Genomic DNA, 18147 nt, shown 5'->3' with positions numbered 1-18147 from the left:
ACCCCCCCCCCCAACCCATGCCTCAGCTTCTTACAACGCTCTGAGGCAGCCAATTGGTCCTGCACTCTCCTTCCAACCCCACCTCATTTACAGAAGCTGAAGTGGCCAGAGAAGTAAAAAGATCTTAAGGGCAGTCTTGAAACAAGAGAGAAGCACGGGCAGCCCTCGGTGAGGCCGGTGAGTCAGGGAATGAGAGCTGCTCTGTGGCACTGCTGGGGCTTGCCCGGCGGCTGAGTCACTCCAGCCACCCCTCTCAGAGGCAGCGGGGAGCCCCCAGGGCCGCGGCCATGCAAGCGCCTTCACCGTCTGACTAAGGGGCCTTATGCAGCAGCCAAGTGGAGCCTCCAGAAAAAGCATTAGCAGCTTACTAATGAAGCTGTTTGGACCACCATGAAATTCCTAGAACAGATTGTATTCCTTTCACAATTTTTTTTTCTTTTCAGTACCATTTAAGAAAGCTTCTAGGTCTCTTTTCCTTTAGTCACATGCTTCCTCCATCCACTTACTTCGGAACAAGAATGCTTACCTATGTAGCTGAGTAAGACGGGGAGGAATATCAAGCCATGGGTGGCTCCCAGTAAGACCATAGCCAGATACATCCTGAAGTAGAATATCTGGAAGATCTGAGACTTGGCAAATGCCAGCACCACAATCCCTCCAAATTTTGTTAGTGTGATTCCACTGAACACCTGAAAGAAGAGACAGCGTTGGAAAGTGCTTACCAACCTGCTCTAATTCAACACGTCCTCACAGCGATTTCTTGATGGGCAAGCCCCAAAGCAATGGTTTGAACCCCAGCTTTTAGTTACTGACAAGCAGGACTACATTCTACCTAAAATTGATTTGCTGCTTACAGACCTGGGAAAAAAAAAAGTAGAAGGGTAAAAGTTGTGTATTCTGCATGGACAACAGACTCTCTCTGAACAGCTTTCCTTACATTTTTAGATGAAAACTATTAAGGACTTTCTAGGGTGGCAAAATACTGGCTGAGAGGTGGAAGCAGGCTATGGAGTTGAACTAAGAAGATTCTCCCGGCTCTGAGGGCCCCAGCTCCCTGGGTGCCAACATGTGTGCTCAAATCGAACCTCTCCGTTCTCTTCCCGCTTCACGGTCTGTAAAGGCTTCACCGAAATCTCTGGCCAGGCTACTTACGGAACTGCCCATGTGAGAGAGCGCCTCTTCGGCCCGTTCCACGCGGCTGCCCTTCGTGCTCACTGTGAAAGCTCTTGTGATGTGGCTGCAGAACTCCACGGAAATGCCACAGCTCTGAAAGAGAGTCTCTCGTTACGACTGCCCTCTTGTGGCTGAAAGTCCTAGCAGCAGGCACTCCTCTCCCAGGATCTGGTATGCCGGGCACCGCAGGTGGCCCAGGAACCCTAAGCATCCCCTTTACCTTGTAACACCGAGCCCCCAGCACACCCACTGAAGGTGCACCGGGCAACTCGTGGGACCCTCGGGCAATTCGTGGGACCCTCGAGCACCCAGACTCCACTTCTCTAGAGCAGATCTGCCTGTTTGAGGGGGACTCGTGGAACCCTCATAAGGTTACCCCTACTCAAGAGTCAGCACCCCTCAGATTTGCTTTAGCTGGGCCTCCCTGCCGCTTCCCTGAAAACAGTGTTCATGTTGTAAGTACAGACACGCTGCTATTTTAGTAGTTTTTCAAATGCTCCTATCTCCAAGACTATCAGAAAGCACCTGGCAATTGCATGAGAAGCAAAAGGTACCAGTAGCGAATTCCACTGGGAAGGAGCATTTTTTTCTAAAAAGTGAACATCTTCTCATTGGGCTACATGTTTTTGCAGACCCTTCAGGATAGAAGTTCCCGGCAAAATACCCCTGTGACACCACGGAGTTGCGCTTCCATTGTTCTGTGTACTACCCAGGTCCCCACTCCATTAGCACTCATCCCACCTTTCCACGAGCAAGAGCTGGTCTTGGTCTTTCACCCCAAGAAACAGTTCATGGAAGTGACACGGGAGGCAGGAGCAAACTGAGTGGGCCAGGGCTCACCATAACCAAATTGACCAAGGAAACTGCATTCAGACTGATGCCCCAGAGCCACATGACGCCGAACATGTTGACCAAGATCATGGCGATGGTGACACACATGATCACTGCAGACCACAGTTCACAGCCCAGGAGAACCAAGGTCACCAAGAAGATGGCTCCCAGGGACACACTGAGGTTAAAGATCGTGTCATCGATAATGGTCAGGTACTGTTCGTAGAAGACATAGAACACACTGGAGAAAAGAGCAGAAGGTTCTGTTTTAGCTCGTGCTTGCCTCTGGAAGCTTTTTTTCATCCTGCCACTACTGCAGAACCAACTACTCTGAGTCATCCCTTGCATCAAAATTCCCTGTTTTTGTGAGACTCCTCTATAGTAATTCAAATGAACCTCTGACCACTGACACCCAAAAAAGGGCCTAGTAATGATCCAAAATGTGTATTTTATATAAAGTTTTTGTTCACAAGCTCAACCTCTTTGCTTCATAGGCATTTGCAGAGTATTTCATGGTATGTTGAAAACACAAGTCCTGATCTATCCTGAGAATTACCTCAGACCAAATGGGATCTGTGGGGGGCCTGAGGAGAAAAATGCTTTTTTGGCAAAGTTAGTCAGCTCTTCTCAGGAATTAGGACATCCATTCTGAGAACTTCTTCCCCAGAAAAACAGGCTGTCCTCCTGTCAAGAATGGGTCAGAACCCCTCTGAGCAAGATCACAGGGGTGGGGAAAAACCACCTGTTTCTTCTACTTTTTAGTAGTTTCCAAATTCGGTATCTACTGAAATACTTTATAGAAGAAAAACCCCAACAAACAAAAATGAAAAACCTCCATAAAGACACCATGTCCCAGGGGCACCTGGGTGGCTCAGTGGGTTAAGCCTCTGCCTTCCGCTCAGGTCATGATCCCAGGGTCCTGGGATCGAGCCCCACATCGGGCTCTCTGCTCAACAGAGAGCTTCCCCCTCTCTCTGCCTGCCTCTCTGCCTACCCATGACCGCTGTCTGTCAAATAAATAAACAAAATCTTTAAAAAAAAAAAAAAAAAGACACCATGTCCCAGGTAACTGGAAGTCAGGGGTGGCGAGCAGCTACCGGCCAAGAACGTCCGCTCCGCCCTCTCAGTGAAGACTGATCCCCTGGTACCGCGCCCTCCCACCCGGGGTGCTGCTTTGAAGTGTGTCTTTCTTCCGATGGTGAGCTCTAGCTCACAGATCAGATTTTGTGCGTGCAGCACTCAGACCTTGGTGGGTGCTGCAGACCCTGGCCTTCCTTGCCCAGATCTACATCCCGATATTCTTTGCTTCTGCTCATGACGGAGAAGGTGTCAGAACGAAAGCCAAGGATCAGCTTCCCATCAGGCGAGCCCTCAGGCTGTGGGCTCTAACCCAAGACACCCCATTTATAAAATTCAAACTACCTGTATGGAAACACGCGGTAACCGCTTCCTTCGAGGCCCATGGTTTTGGTGATGTTACTGGCGATGAGGATGGCTTTTCTCATGGCATCAGTAAAGTCAGCAGAGGTCTGAAGCACAGTGTGGTAGGTCATGAAGTAAGTGGCTCCGACAGTCGTGTCATTGCCGAGGATGTTAACGGCTGAACTGTAAGCGGCATGTCCCCTACAGGAAGACTCGGTGGCGTCAGGGAGCCCACAGAAAGTCCCCGCAGACCCTGAGCATGCAAGGCGAACTGGAATCACCTGACCCTGGGCTCAGAGGTCAGACCAGCTCTAGATTTCAGGAACAGGGAAGGGAGGCCCTGTACAAAGGAACGGTGAAGGTTTTAGCTTATTCTCTCGCTTTTGGTTGTTTTGGTGCAGAGGTGCTCTTGTTTCGGTATCTGTGTTCTCCTCCGGTAAACGTTTGCTCAGCAGTGTTGTGTAACAGGGAGGGAAAGGACAAGGGCCCTAGAGTCCATGGCCGTGAGGCGGGTCTCAGCCCCTCCCCGTATTAGCCATGGAATCCTGGGTGACAGGACTGAATGTGGGCTGCGGTGTCCTCTGCCACCTCCTCACAGGCTGTGTGGTAAGGGTGGTGACGTGGGTGAGGTGCCTGGTGCACAATGGCATGTAGGAGGCTCCCCGTAAGTGGTGGCTGTTGCTTTCCTAAAAGCTGGATGTACTCGGGTTTGTTTTATGTAGGCCAAAGCGTTCAGTGGGCAAGCAGACCACGCTGCAAGATTCGCTTTTATCTTTAGGCACAGTCTTTCCTCTGTACCAAGTACAGGTCTCCAAGCACAGCCACGATACACATGACTGACTGATATGAGTTTGGTCGAATTATGTATTAGGAAAAACAGGGAAGTCCAGGGTTTGCCTAACATACATGTGGACACTCGTCTTGCTCCTACAAAAGGTTCTGAATCATCCCACCCCCAACTCCCAGCCTTCTTCCCTATTTCTGGGCCCAGATGCCCTGCTTCCACGGCTAATCGGCTGCCCGGCTAGATGGGGGCATGTGACAGCCCCGAACCTTGGAGCCAGACAGGCTGGCAAGAAGATCGGCCGGGCTGCAAGAATCTGAGCCTTGGTCCAGGATGACGTGACCGAGCAGAGAAGCTGTCCCTGACCTCGGGACAGATGTGAACACATTCTGAAATGCCACACGTCCCTGCTCCCTTCCTGTCCTGCTAGACGCCGGCACAGTGCTTGGCAGCCATTCACGCAGCCAGGAGAGCCAGGACACGGGGCCAAGAGGGAGAGACAGACGCTCAAGCCTGGGTGAGATCAGCTGGAGAGGCTGAGAAGCTCTCCTTATGGGTGTGTGAGGTTTTTCTGCTCTCATAGAAGACCGGGTGGTGGGGCGGGTGGGGAGGGGAAGAAAGGGACCCTCCCCATACAGCTGCCCCCACCCCAGCCCTCGGCTAGCTGTCCCGCACAAAATAACCGGAAGTGGGCACGTCTCTAAGCAGCTCCATGGCACTTACCCTTTGCCGCACTTGGGGTTTGGGTTATCAGAAAGGAACATGGGCAGGAATCTCATGAAGTCTTCCCCTTGAGGCCTCTGTTTGCCCTCTGGGGTCAGAGGTCTGCAGCGGCCACAGGCAGGGTCAACCACTAGCACAGACACAGAGGGACCGAGATGAGAAGAATGAGGTTCCAGATGTTATTTTAAAACACTTAAGGATCTAAGGGGAATTTTCCTTGATCTTTTTCCTGACCCCAAAGCTCCAGAGCTTCCAACACACGGGATTTTCAGTCTAATCCGTCTGACATTCCATCTTCATCTGAGGCAGGCTGTACAAACTTTCTTCCCTGAAATACGCTGCCTGCTTGGAGGAGGACCCTGGTTGGTATTATCAGAGTCCAAGGCTTCCATGTTTTTACCAAGAAAACTCGAGGACAACCTCAACACTCCTAACAAACTGCAGGGCAATGGTGATAACAACGGGAAGCACCTCCGTGAGACGCGGCCAGATCCCAACCATGAGACGCTATTAGTGGTGTCGGGAGAAGAGAACCCGGAAGACTCTGAAATCCAGAGTCCCCTGACCGGGGCTCTGTTTGGCCTGCAGCCCTGTGGTGGGGCACAACACCCTTCAGAGAACATGGCTGAGGAGAGGGATGGCAACCAAGGAAAAGGGACCGGCGCCGGTATAAACTGAGGTGAAATGCAAAGTCTTCAGAGAAAAGAAAAAAAGCTGGAAAAGGAGATGAAAGTACCTGAGGCATTGCAGAAGCGATCTGTGCCATTGTAGACTCTACAGCAAGAAGACTGAGGCTTGACCCAATCAAAATAATCATCGATCCAGGACGAGGGGGCAAAGCCTATTCGGGTACTGGCGAGAAGGAGGGAGAAGTTACTGACTTGCTCCGCAGGGGGGAGGTCTGCAGATTCAGTCCTTTTTCTCGAAACCTAACTTCACTTTTTAGATGTTACACTGCTGCCCAAAGGACAGACTTCATCACCACTTAACGGAAAACCCTTCCAGATAGGAGCTGCTCAATTAGTCCTTTTAAAGCTTTTGCTGAGGTAAAGCTAGAGTTAGCATGATTCTGAGCAACACATTTTCTAAGCAAATCTATCCTGAGTGAGCCATTTTAGGCCCAGGCGGCCGGCGGCCAGGGGCCCCTTCCGGCTGCTTCCGCGGCAGGACCAGAACGCCGGGCGGTACTGACTAGTTGTCCAGCTGAGCCGCGGTGAAGATCTGCTGCACCAGGGAGTCGTTATTGCAGCCCATGCCCCCGCACACCATGTTCTGCCCTTTCAGGGAGCTGTAGTCGTGCCCTTCCTCCAGGACGAAGTACACAGGTGGGCCCGCATGCAGGTATCTGAGCGACCTGAAGTAATCCAGCACGTAGGAGTCCTGAACGAGCGATCAGAGAATGGGACAAAGTGGAAATGTGCTGACCAGCCCAAGTGAGGGGACAGCTAAGGATGGAGACAGCACTGGGATGCCGCTGGCGGCCCCAGCGGACCGCCCCCCCAACCCGAGCCAGTTCCCTGTTCCTCACCCTCCCTGCGCCCAAGGTGCTTCTCTGGCGGGCCCGCCGTCAGGAGGGCACCTTACGAGGTGAGAGGCTCGCTGCTCTATTTCTCTGTAGCCCCCTCACCCCGAGAGTTCCACGTGCTAAGATGGGCCCCACTGCTGGGCTCCGTGGCGGTTCTTGTAACCTGGGGAACCGGCTGCCACATGCATTTAGAAGCAGGCATTCGCCCGGAACAACTGCATGCAAGTTTTGGAAAATGTATTCGTACCTTTGGCTAAACAAGATAAAAGAGAAAGCAGCTTACATCGGGCATGGAGAGAGACTGATCCAATCCAATTTCCACTTTGTTCAGCACCGCAATACTGAAGGACAAGACACCCACAAATACCGCTATCTGGAATGAAAAGTGAGCTGAAGACAGGGACTGCTTCGTGCATGGCAGCTTAAGAACGTAAATAAGATCTTCCACACGTAAAAAATGGGACTGTCCCCAACCGAAAAGTTTACATGCCACGTTAACGTAGAGAGCAGGGGTACTGGCTGAGAGGACAGCATCTAGTCACACTACCTGGGTTTAAATCCTGACTCCAGGATTTGAGTGACCCTGGGGAAGTCACTTAACCTCTCTCAGCTTCTACTTCCTCATAAGTAACACAGGAAAAACAAAAGATGTATAACATAAGACAGTTTTGTGGGTTAGGTGAGAAAATCTGGGGACAATCCAGATTCAGCACTGCACCCAATATTCAGTGTTTATTAAATGTTAAGTATTACCATTACTGGAGACGAAGTCATGTTCTTTTATTAGAGCAGTGATAGGTCATCGCTGCTGGCTATCTCCAGTAGATCACCTATAGAAAGCTCTCACACTCTTGCTGGGGACTCGGGACGGTGGGTGATGTGGGGGGGAGGCTCGTGGCACTGTAACGGGGCAGCGTGAGGAGGACAGTTCCGTGTATCAACTGCGGTGGTGGTCACTGCCAATCCGCATGTGACGAGGGGACTGAGAACTCGACAAAATACACGTGCCTGTGTCAAATTCCTGGTTTTGACACTGAACTACAGTTGTGTAAGACCACAGGGAGAAGCTGGGTTGATGGGTACCTGGGTCATTTCTGTACTATCTTCTTGACTTTCTATGAATCTATAATTACTTCAAAATAAAAACTTGCTTATACTGACTGCTAAAAGCTAGCTAGAAAAATATTTTATGTACTTGTACATATTTGCTTTTGCATTTTGTATATATACTTAACAACTGTCAGAATCTCCTTCCCACGCTGGTTTCTTTCTTTTTTAAAGATTTTATTTATTTACTTTAGAAAGAAGCATGTGTGCAAGCAGTGGGGAGGAGCAGAGGGAGAGGGACAAGCAGAATCCGCTCTGACCAACACAGGGCTCGATCCCATGACCCTGAGATCATGACCTGAGCTGAAATCAAGAGTTGGACGTTTAACCAACTGAGCCACGCAGGTATTTCACCCAAGCTCCTTTCTTAGAAGGCATGTGATAAAACTGTTTTTGGAGAAAAATGAGGAAAACCACAGACAAACTCATACCACAATAGGTCGCATCCAATCCTTAAGCAGAAGTGGAGAATAGGAGTTTTTGAAGAACCGAAACAAGCAGCTCTCTGAGGCCTGGACGCTAGTTCCATCTTCAGAGCCTCTGACACAGCAAAGGACGTCCAGACGATGTTTCTGAGAGGACAAAGAGGGACAAAGGTCACAACCTCCTGCTGCTTCACTTGGATTCTAGGCTGTAAACAGACTGCCATCCTGACAACAACTTACCTCTTGACGCTTGATGTCCAACCCCAAGAGACTCACAAAACACGTAATCTGAAGAAGGAAGTCAATGAGGACGGCCATCCCAGCGAACAGGGAGAAAGTGTGAACGGCTGGCATCTTCGACAGCGCTCCTGCAGGGGGAGAGAAGCTGCCCCGTCACGTCTACTTACGGCAGGGGACTCTGTGCGGGTCTCAAACTCACGTGTACACAGGAACGCAAGGAGCTAGAACAGACTGAAGCCATGAGAAGACCCACGCTTCCCACAACCTCCCCAGAGGAATGCCACAGAAATATTTTCTCTCTGCTATTAGATCAACAGTATTAGTCTCCCACTTCTGACACAGTCAGATGAGGGCCCTCCCAGTCAGAAGTACTGGGTTAACACCCAGAGACTGCAAACTAGCAGCCCACAGGCCAGATTATGTCCTGTATGGTCCACATTAGATCAATTCATTTTAGGATGAAAACACATTTCTTTTTTTAAAAAAAGTAGCCAATATTTAACAATGAGACCCAACACAAAAATCTAGATTCACAGCTTCACTTAAAAAAAGAAACTGGACCTAGCAGCACTGGGCCAGCAACACGTAACTGCCCTTTCTAGACCTGTGCCTTCTGCTCCTACAGTCCCCCCAGAGTCACTCCAATCTTGAGGCACAGTGTCAGCTGCTATTATCATCATCACATTTTCTGATGAGAAAACAAGAGAAAGTAACTTTCTCTGCACCTGTATCCATCAAAAAGAAGTGTAAGGACCACAGGCTTGAAAGCATACTGCTCTATGGAAATGAAGACGGCATCCTGGGTCTGTTTTGAAAGACTGCCACCTTCATGAGCCTACAGTAGCCCCATGTGAACAGCCCACAGAGGCATTTCCATCTGTGGCCCACGGATCGCATTTCTAATCCAGCTTCCTGCTCTGAAGACGCACTTGGTTGTCTCATCCCACAGAGCAGACAAGGGGGCAGACAGCCCTGCGAGTAAGGCTGCGTGGTGATTTCTCCACAGAAAAGAAATACGGAAAGCGGTGGTTTTTGTTCCAGCTCATTCTGGCTCCTTGTAGTGAGGGCAGGTCCAAGGACCTCTGCTCATTAATGAGGCTGCTTCCCCGATGGTTTGTGCGGACAAAGAGGACTGTCTACACCTGCGGATTTTGCTCAGAGTGTGGTGTTGGCCAGGCTCCTGCGGGACGCAGGAATGTCATTTTCAAAGATCCACATTTGCCACAGGTGCCAAAAAGGGGAAGCAGCAGAGAAGTTCAAGGTTATCTGTCAGTCTGGACCCCAACATCAACACTATCATAAAACAACATGAGAAAGTGGAGGGGCACTGAGCGGCTCAGCTAGTTAAGCAGCTGACTCTTGATTTCTGCTCAGGTCATGATCTCAGGGTCATGAGATCAGGTGCCGCATTGGGCTCTGCGCTGGGCGTGGAGCCTGAAGATTCTCTCTCTCCCTCTGCCCCTCCCCTCAACCCCCAAAAAGAAAAGAGGACACTTCCAAAATGATATCCAAGATACTGCCACTGATTTTCCCTGTGGTCCACTCTGATACTTTCTGATTACAGAATAAGCTTAAACAAGGAAGCAACACGATGAGACATAGTCAGATACCCAGATCCTTCTACCTCCAGGCTCAGAAAACAGTGGGACTGGTAGAATTCAAAGAGTAATTACCTAAGAAAAACGCTACAGCCTCTGAAAAGGAGGACAGGAACATACTAGGAGCCACTTCTCCTAGGACCCTGCCCAGCTGCTGATCCAGAGTTTCTCCTTGAAGACGTTCATCACGCTTAAAAAAACAGAAAACAATACACAGGCCATTAACATTTCTAAATCACAATGCCATCTCTTTGCTTCTTTGTTGATTTGTGTTAACTCAACAGTAAAGACAAATGATTAGGAGCTTCTACTTATTGTAGATAAACTTTAATGGGGGGCCTGCAACTTGTCCTGACAATCCATCCAGGGTATCACTAAACCCCTGAGCTAGGTAACAGGAGGAAAGCTCAAGGGAAGACTGGATCATCTTATCAGGAAAACACACGGAATGCAGCCTGCAGGTGGCTGGACCATTAAGGGACACTCTTAGGTGCCACTGAGCCCCCAAGTAAGGCGACCAGGAAAGAAAAAATATCATGATTGAGACCATTTTCTATATCAGCAGGTCCTATGCTGCCCTATCTTCAGTGGCATCTCTGACAAGTCTCTGATTCTTCTACACTATTGGAGACTCATTTTAATAATAGGTGTATCCATGGGGCGCCTTGGTGGCTCAGTGGGTTAAAGCCTCTGCCTTCAGCTTGGGTCATGATCTCAGGGTCCTGGGATCGAGCCCCATCGGGATCTCTGCTCAGCGGGGAGCCTGCTTTCTCCTCTCTCCCTCTCTGCCTGCCTCTCTGCCTACTTGTGATCTGTCAAATAAATAAATAAAATCTTAAAAAAAAAAAAGGAAAAAGAAAAAAAATAACAGTTGTATCCAAAATGTTTTTCGCAGGCATGCAAGCCCTTCTTGCACACATATTTAAAACTGAATTCTTAGGGCGCCTGGGTTGCTCAGTCAGTTAAATGTCCAATTCCTGGTTTCAGCTCAGGTCATGATCTCAGGGTCTTGGGATACAGCCCTGGGTCTGTCCCTCTCCCTCTGCTCCTCTCCTACGATCTTGCTCTTTCTCTCTCAAATTAAAAAAAAAAAAAAATCTTTAAAATTCAAGCCTCACTTTATATCTATTCCTCCAACCAAGGAGAAGGCTGAGCAAGTTATGGACACCAATCAGCAACAGAGAGAACAGGAAACACAGCTACCCCACTTCCACGCTCGCAAGTACTCGGCATGGAGCAGGACAAACATTAACAGAGCTCACTACTTGGTCCGATGGCAAGCTCTGTGAGGCTATGAAAACGCACCTGGTAGGTCTGGACCAGAATGAAGATGTTGTCCACCCCGACAGCCAGCACCAGGAATGGGATGACTTCGATCACAATGAGGGTGAGGGGGATCCCAACGTAGCTGAAGATGCCCAGTGAGCACGCCACTGAGCTCAACACGATGAGGATCCCAGCGATGCCAAGGGAGATTTTAGAATCCACCTGAACCATGCAACAAAGACAAAGAGTCAGACTATTGTTTGTCCCATGACTAAAAGGACCTCATTTTACCTCTTTCTTGGAGTTAAAGGTGCTCTCTGAGAGAAAGATAAGAAAAGATAAAAGATAAGAAAAATGTTCTAGATCTTCCCTTAGCAGCATGCTTTACCGGCTTCTATTCTTATGATGGTGTAGTCAAATTAGGAAAAACTGGATTATGAGAAATAAATTTTAAGTTTTAAAATAAACCAAAAATTTGGAACTGAAGAAAACATATGCAGGAAACAGAAAATACCATATACAATGAAAACGGGAATGTAAACCAATTTTGAACATAATGACTTAGGATTAACTAAGTAGAAACAGGGGTGCCTGGGTCGTTCAGCTGGTTAAGCATCTGACTCTTGATTTTGGCTCAGATCATGGTCTCAGGGTCATGAGATCCAGTGTCAGGCTCCGGCTGGGCGTGCAGCCTGCTTAGGATTTTCTCTTTCTCTCTCCCTCTGCCCACCCCACCCTCCAAAAAGTAGAGGCAAAAATAGGACATGATGCTGTGCATCGTCATTTTCCTCCAACACACACATACACACACACACCACTTACTAGAAACCTGCTCCAGCTTTTGATGTGGCCCAAGGCTATGGAAATGTACAGAAACATGACGGCGTAGCTGATCAGGACAGTGAAGACATCGCCATTACTCTCACGATTCAGTTCATCCTCGATACTTCGCTCAGTCGTGAAAGAAATGGTCAGATTTGGATTCTCGTAGTTTTTCACAAAATTAATAAACCTAAAGGAGTGAACACATTTTATATTTTCAATTAAAATTTAGTGACAGCTAAGGGAGAAACTTCTTCCCAACCTCTAGGACACAAATGCCATGCTTACTCAACCCGTACCTTACATGAGGAGACACTGGACACTGACACTGGAGACCAGAAGCGCAACACCCCCAGATTACAAAGTTCCAGACATGCTCATGTTTCTATCACTTGGAACAAGTTTAGGACAAGCTTAAAAGTTGGCTCACGGTGCTGGCTTCAGCAGCACATATACTAAAATCGGAATGATACGGAGATTAGAATGGCTCCTGAGTTAAAAGGATATGCAAATTCATGAAGCATTCCATTAAAAAAAAGCCTGGCTCATGGTCTCATTTTCTCTTTTACTAAAAAGGATCTCTAACTGAAGCATATCATAACAAAGATATATGCTCATGGAACAAACTTAAAAGTTGATCTACAAATGCAATGCAATCCCTATCAGAATCCCAGCTGACCTCTTCCTTCATAGAAAGATACGCTGATTCTAAAATTCACATTTGCAATTAAAAGGGGCCCAGAAGAGCCAAACCCTTCTTTCTCAAGAAGAACAAAGGAGGAGGACACACACTTCTCAATTTCACACTTTCTACAAAATGACCATAATCAAGAGAGTGTGGTACCAGCATAAGGACGGGCAAAATCAAAGAACACAACTAAGAGTCTCAAAAGAAACCATGTATCTGTGGTCACCTAATTTTTGGCAAGGTGGCAAGACTGTCCAATGAAAGAGTGAGTCCCCTTCTCAACAAATCACCTGGGGCCATCTGGATAGCTCAAGACATGAAAAAAGTGAATTCCAGTGGATCAAAGACCTAAACTTGAGAGCTGGAACTCTAAGACCCTCCAAAGATGACACAGTCATAAATCGCCACGTCCCTGGATCAGGCCATAGTTTCACAGACAGGACACCAAAAGTTTGAGCAACTAAAGAAAAAAACTAAAAAATTGGACTTTAAAACTACAAACTTGTGCTTCGGCGGGCAGCAGCAAGAAAAACAAAGCAAATATAACAAAGAAACTGGGAGTGAACACCTGGAAATCACGTAGCTGACAGCAGACGTGTAGCACACGTAAGAATTCTTATAATTTAATAGTGAAAATACAAATAATCCAGTTAAAAATGGGCAAAGGACAGGAAGAGTTATATGGATGGCCAGCCTGCCCAAGGAAAGATGCTGGAGATCAGCAGCCATCAGGGAAATGCACATCAAAACCATAATGAGACACCACCTCCCATGCACTAGGATGGCCAGAGCCAAAAGGTCACATAACAAGGGTTCACGAGGCTGTGGAGAACTAAGACACCCATTCAGGCTGGTGGGAATGTAAGATGCTGCAGCCATCATGGAAAACAATCTGGCAGTTCTTCAGAGAGTCACGTATGACCCAGCAATCCTACTCCGAGGTAGATAGCCAAGAGAGATGAAAACATACTTAAATTCACAAAAAAACTTGTATGTGAATGTCTACAGAAGCATTATTCGTAATGGCCAAAAGGCTGGAACCACTCAAATGTGCATCAGCTGATGACTGGATAAAAATGTGGCACAGCCACAGGATGAAACATTATGCAGCCATAAAAAGGAATGAGGCACTGTTGACGCCATAACTTGGATGAGCCTTGGAAACATGCAAAGTGAAAGAAGCCAGACACGGAAGTCCCGGTCGGTGCTTTCATTGATGTCAACGGCCAGAATACTGTAACACACGGAGACAGAAAGCAGATGAATGGTTGCACAGGGCTGGGAGGTGGGAGAATGAGTATAGGCTGTAATAGCTAAAGGAGATGGGGTTTCTTTTTGAGATTAAAAAACAAAAAGATCTCAAATTCACTGTGGTGACAGCTGCATAGCCGCAAATACTCTAGAAGCTACTGGATCACACACTTTAATTGGGTGAAATGTCCAGGATGGGATTTATATTCCAACAAAGCTGTCAAAACAAAAAGCACTGAAAGGTATAAAGGGTCAAAATGCCCTGTCCTCCTCGGCCCTCTGTCCTGCTCTCTAGGGTTTACAAACAGTTAGCCATCTCCTAGGTCCCGTGCCTGAGATTTTTTCTAGGGATGGACAGCGTGTACAGCACGAACTTCCCTAGCCGTGTCGATGGCAGCTTTTATGTCCTACATCTGGAGCCATCTGACCATCCATTCCCCTCTCTTTAGTCCCTGCAGGGTTTCCTACTGTGCGTGTCCCTTTATTAATGTGCATCCACCTTGCTCCTGGTGGCCTGCTGGGAGAGGTGGGTGCATGGAACATTTCCGCATGTCCGGAGACTTGTGCGGCCCTGTGCAGGGCTATCTACTCACACAATGTTTGCGGATGAACTGCCTTGCAGACTTTTTCTTTGCATTATTAGTACCAAGTGGGGAAAAAAAATGATTTAGATCTGCTGTTGGTTAATTTAGCTGAATGAGGTTTTAGTGCCTTCTGTTAGCACCCAGCTTCCCCCAGAACAAAGAGCAACTCACTCTTTCTCCCAGGCCTGGGCCCTCTGGAGCTTCTCTGTATCATTGTAGTAATTATTGACAGGAAAGGTAATCACAAGGGCTGTAGCGTTATTGTAGTTTTGATCTAGAATGGAAAAAAAAAGGGACATCCAGAAGATGAGAAGCATGCAGAAAATTAGACAAACACAAGGGAAAAATCACGAGACAGCGAGGTGACTGATTTTTCACGGGGCTGTAGACTGCTCTAAGAACAAAAACCAGTTTATGGACATCGTGTCTATGCAGCTCAGTTAATGAATAAAAAAGATGCTCTATCTGACGTAGGCAGTTTCATTCAGGATGAGTAAATTATTATTTTTTTTTTTTTTAAAACTACAGAGCATGTGCATGGTAAAAATTTCGAGCAGAAAGAAGATCTGTGCAGTCTCTCCTTCCCCAGGCCTCATTCTATGCTTAGTTCTCCTCCCCACCATCTGAAATATTTCCAGAGATGCTCCATGCATGCTCAAGCAAGCACATATATTCTTGCCCTTTCCTTTGTTTTTTTAAAAAAAATATATATGTATATTAAAAGATTTTATTCATTTATTTGTGAGAGAGCAAGCGAGCACATGTGCACAAGCAGGGGGAGCAGCAGGCAGAGGGAGAAGCAGGCTCCCTGCTGAGCAAGGAGCCCAGTACGGGACTCGATTCTGAGATCATGACCTGAGCCAAAGGCAGACGCCCAACCAACTGAGCCACCCGGGCACCCCAAACTTTCCTTCTTAATGACACAAATGGCAACACACTGTTCTGCACATTACATTTTTTCATTTATATCTTGGAGATGACTCCATTTTAGGACATAAAGAGCTTCAATCTTCTTTTTTCCTGCTATATCATATTTTCTAGCATAATTTAACCAATTTCCAGTTGATGGACATTTCTGCAATTTTTAGGATTATAAACAAAAGTACTACAAAGAAAAACCTGATAAATATTTTTCATGTGTAAAGTACATAGGTGGAGAATCAAGTCTTACAAGTATAAGCACTGAATCAAAAAGTATGTGCAACTGCAATTTTGATAAATTTGCCTAAACTGCCCTTCAAAGAGGCTATCCTCTTTTTCATTTCTTTATTTAACAAGACATCTACTGAGACCCTGCTTCACGCCAGGCATTATTTTAGGTACTCTGGATATGTATCAGTGAACAGAAGAGAGGGAAATCCCTGCCTGCCTTGAGTTTACATTCTAGGAACCACTTACACTTCCCTAACAATGGGGTCCTACACAGGGTTTATCAGACTCTTAGGTCTTTGCCCCTGTGTTGGATAGAAAGACTGAAGTGAGATACATTTCACTATCTAGGAGTGAGGTTGGGCATTTTCCCCATGAAATGAACAGCCCCGTGTATTTGTTCTTTTGCTAATTTCATATAGCTTTGCCTACTTTTCTCCTGGGTTGCTGACCTTTTCTTTTTTTCACAAGAGACCTTTATATATTAAGGATACACTGTCCATTATGTGTACTGCTTTTTTTCCCCTTCTGGTTTACTTGCCCTTTTTAATGTTTTTTAACTTTATGGTGCTTGTTTTCCACATAGGAATTTAAAATTCTTACATAGTCAAACTCATCAATGTTTTTCTTTTGTGGCTTCTGGGTTCTGTGTCTCACTTAGAAATGCCTTCCCCATTTTAAAATTATTTAAAAAAAATTCCTCCCATACTTTCTTCTAGATCTTAAATAGCTTCATTTCTTATACATCTGTTTTTGACAAATCTGGAGTTTATGTGGTTGGAAGGAATAAAGTAGAAATCAAATTTAATTTTGATGGCTGAGGCTTGCCAGTGGGTGACACCATCTTTTCTCCACCCATCAGAAGTGCCGCTTTATGAGGCACAGTAAAATTTAAATATACATAGGACTTCTCCCCTCCTACAGGGTGAAGAGAACAACATCTAATTGGCCTCTTCCTTGAACTGCAGAAAAACCTGTTGAGCTGCCTATAATCAGGCTTCAGATGCCAAAGGTGTCACCTGAATCATGACCCCGTCATACCTGATACAGTCTGTTTCAGGTGCTATAGGAACCAACAAGCAAAGGGCAAACCCACTGCTCCTCCCTCTAGAGAAGTGTCTCAGTTCCTAACCAACTGGTTTGGGAGGAAAACACAGAACAATTTTGTTTCTTTTTCCCTGTATCTCACATATTATCTCTCTCCCATTAAAGATATTTTTTTTTTTTTTAAGATTTTATTTGAGAGAGAGTAAGAGAGCACATGCAGGGTGAGTGGCAGGCAGAGGGAGAAGCAGACTCCCAACTGAGCAGGGAGCAGGATGTGGGGCTCAATCCCAGGACCCTGGGATCATGACCTGAGCCGAAGGCAGACGCTTAACAATTGGGCCACCCAGGCGCCCCTACAGATGTTTTTAATCTGATGTCCACGGACTCCCTAAAGGTTCCTTGAACTCCTTGAAACTAAGCAATGAATTGTGTGGAGGTGTATAATTGCAATATTCTGGGGGAAAGTCCTTGGCTTGTGACAGCTTCCCAAAGTGTGAGCTTAAGAAGGCAAACACCATCTACTTCTTTTACGCCCAGAAGAAACCCCAAAGCCAAAGCCAAAGCAAGCCTACACTTGGGATTTAAGAGATGGGGAACTAGAACGACTGCTCACTCCATGACATCTTTGTAATTACCACTTGACTCTTAGTGACAGAACCAAGACTACTTTACCCAATAGGAAAAGTAGAAGCTTCTCTTACTTACCATCATAGCCTCCTAACACAAGCCATGGGAACACTGGCCCACCAAACGTACCCAGGCAAGGGTCATGGAGCAAACTGGTATCATTCAGAGAGGCAGGAGCCCTGCAAAGAATTGTAGAAAACACCTCCCAGTTAGAACAAGCCCCAAAACATCACAGAGACCTAAACATTTATTTTATTTTTTTTCAAGATTTTATTTATTTACCTGAGAGAGAGAATGAGAGAGAGAGGGAGAGTGAGCACAAGAAGGGGAGGTCAGAGAGAGAAGCAGATTTTCCGCCGAGCAAGGACAAGGAGCCCGACAAGTCCCAAGCCTGGGACTTGATCCCAGGACTCCAGGATCACGACCCGAGCTGAAGGCAGTCGCCTAACCAACTGAGCCACCCAGGTGCCCGAGACCTAAACATTTACGCGACAAACATTTGAAGATGCCGATGATATCCTAGGTACCATGTGGGCCCTGTGGTTCCTTAGGTAATGGGGTTTAGCACTTGCCTCTGGGAGCTCAGAATCAGCGAGCGAGAGGCAGGCAAACCCAGCATGAGGCAGTCAGTAAGGCACGGTGCACACGGGAGGACCCACGCGCTGCATGGCACGGAGCAGGGAGCAGCTAATACACAGGGAAGACTGCCGCCAGAAAGAGGAGGCCTGTACAGAAGCAGGTCTCTGAGGCCAGGGGACGATTCCCCTGTTGGGGGGGCTAACGACCACCATATGGGAAGAGAAGAGTGAGAACGGACGTGGGAGAAGAAAGCAACAAGACAGCCATGTCTGAAGCCACGCAAGTCCTGTCTAGAGCGTGCGGCGC

The 18147-nt window shown here is 47.2% G+C and overlaps 1 protein-coding gene across 1 annotated transcript in view; it reads right to left on the bottom strand.

Moving 5' to 3' along the window:
* The window catches only part of NPC1 (NPC intracellular cholesterol transporter 1), a 48985-nt gene that overhangs the window by 920 nt on the left and 29918 nt on the right, over positions 1–18147 (bottom strand). The window contains exons 10-24 of the mRNA XM_080821258.1: positions 17341–17441; positions 14611–14713; positions 11917–12106; positions 11134–11316; positions 9904–10018; positions 8231–8358; positions 7997–8137; positions 6742–6831; positions 6126–6313; positions 5670–5785; positions 4934–5063; positions 3427–3627; positions 2014–2245; positions 1153–1266; positions 527–689 (exon numbers count right to left, since the gene is read on the bottom strand). Of these exons, the coding sequence (XP_080677384.1) occupies positions 527–689; positions 1153–1266; positions 2014–2245; positions 3427–3627; positions 4934–5063; positions 5670–5785; positions 6126–6313; positions 6742–6831; positions 7997–8137; positions 8231–8358; positions 9904–10018; positions 11134–11316; positions 11917–12106; positions 14611–14713; positions 17341–17441 (2195 nt within the window). The remainder of the gene's footprint in view (positions 1–526; positions 690–1152; positions 1267–2013; positions 2246–3426; positions 3628–4933; positions 5064–5669; positions 5786–6125; positions 6314–6741; positions 6832–7996; positions 8138–8230; positions 8359–9903; positions 10019–11133; positions 11317–11916; positions 12107–14610; positions 14714–17340; positions 17442–18147) is intronic.

Source organism: Martes martes, assembly GCF_963455335.1.
Source record: "Martes martes genome assembly, chromosome: 13".
Lineage (NCBI taxonomy): Eukaryota > Metazoa > Chordata > Mammalia > Carnivora > Mustelidae > Martes > Martes martes.
Note: the sequence above shows the minus strand (reverse complement) of the source record. Positions and strands in the feature narration are given on the sequence as shown.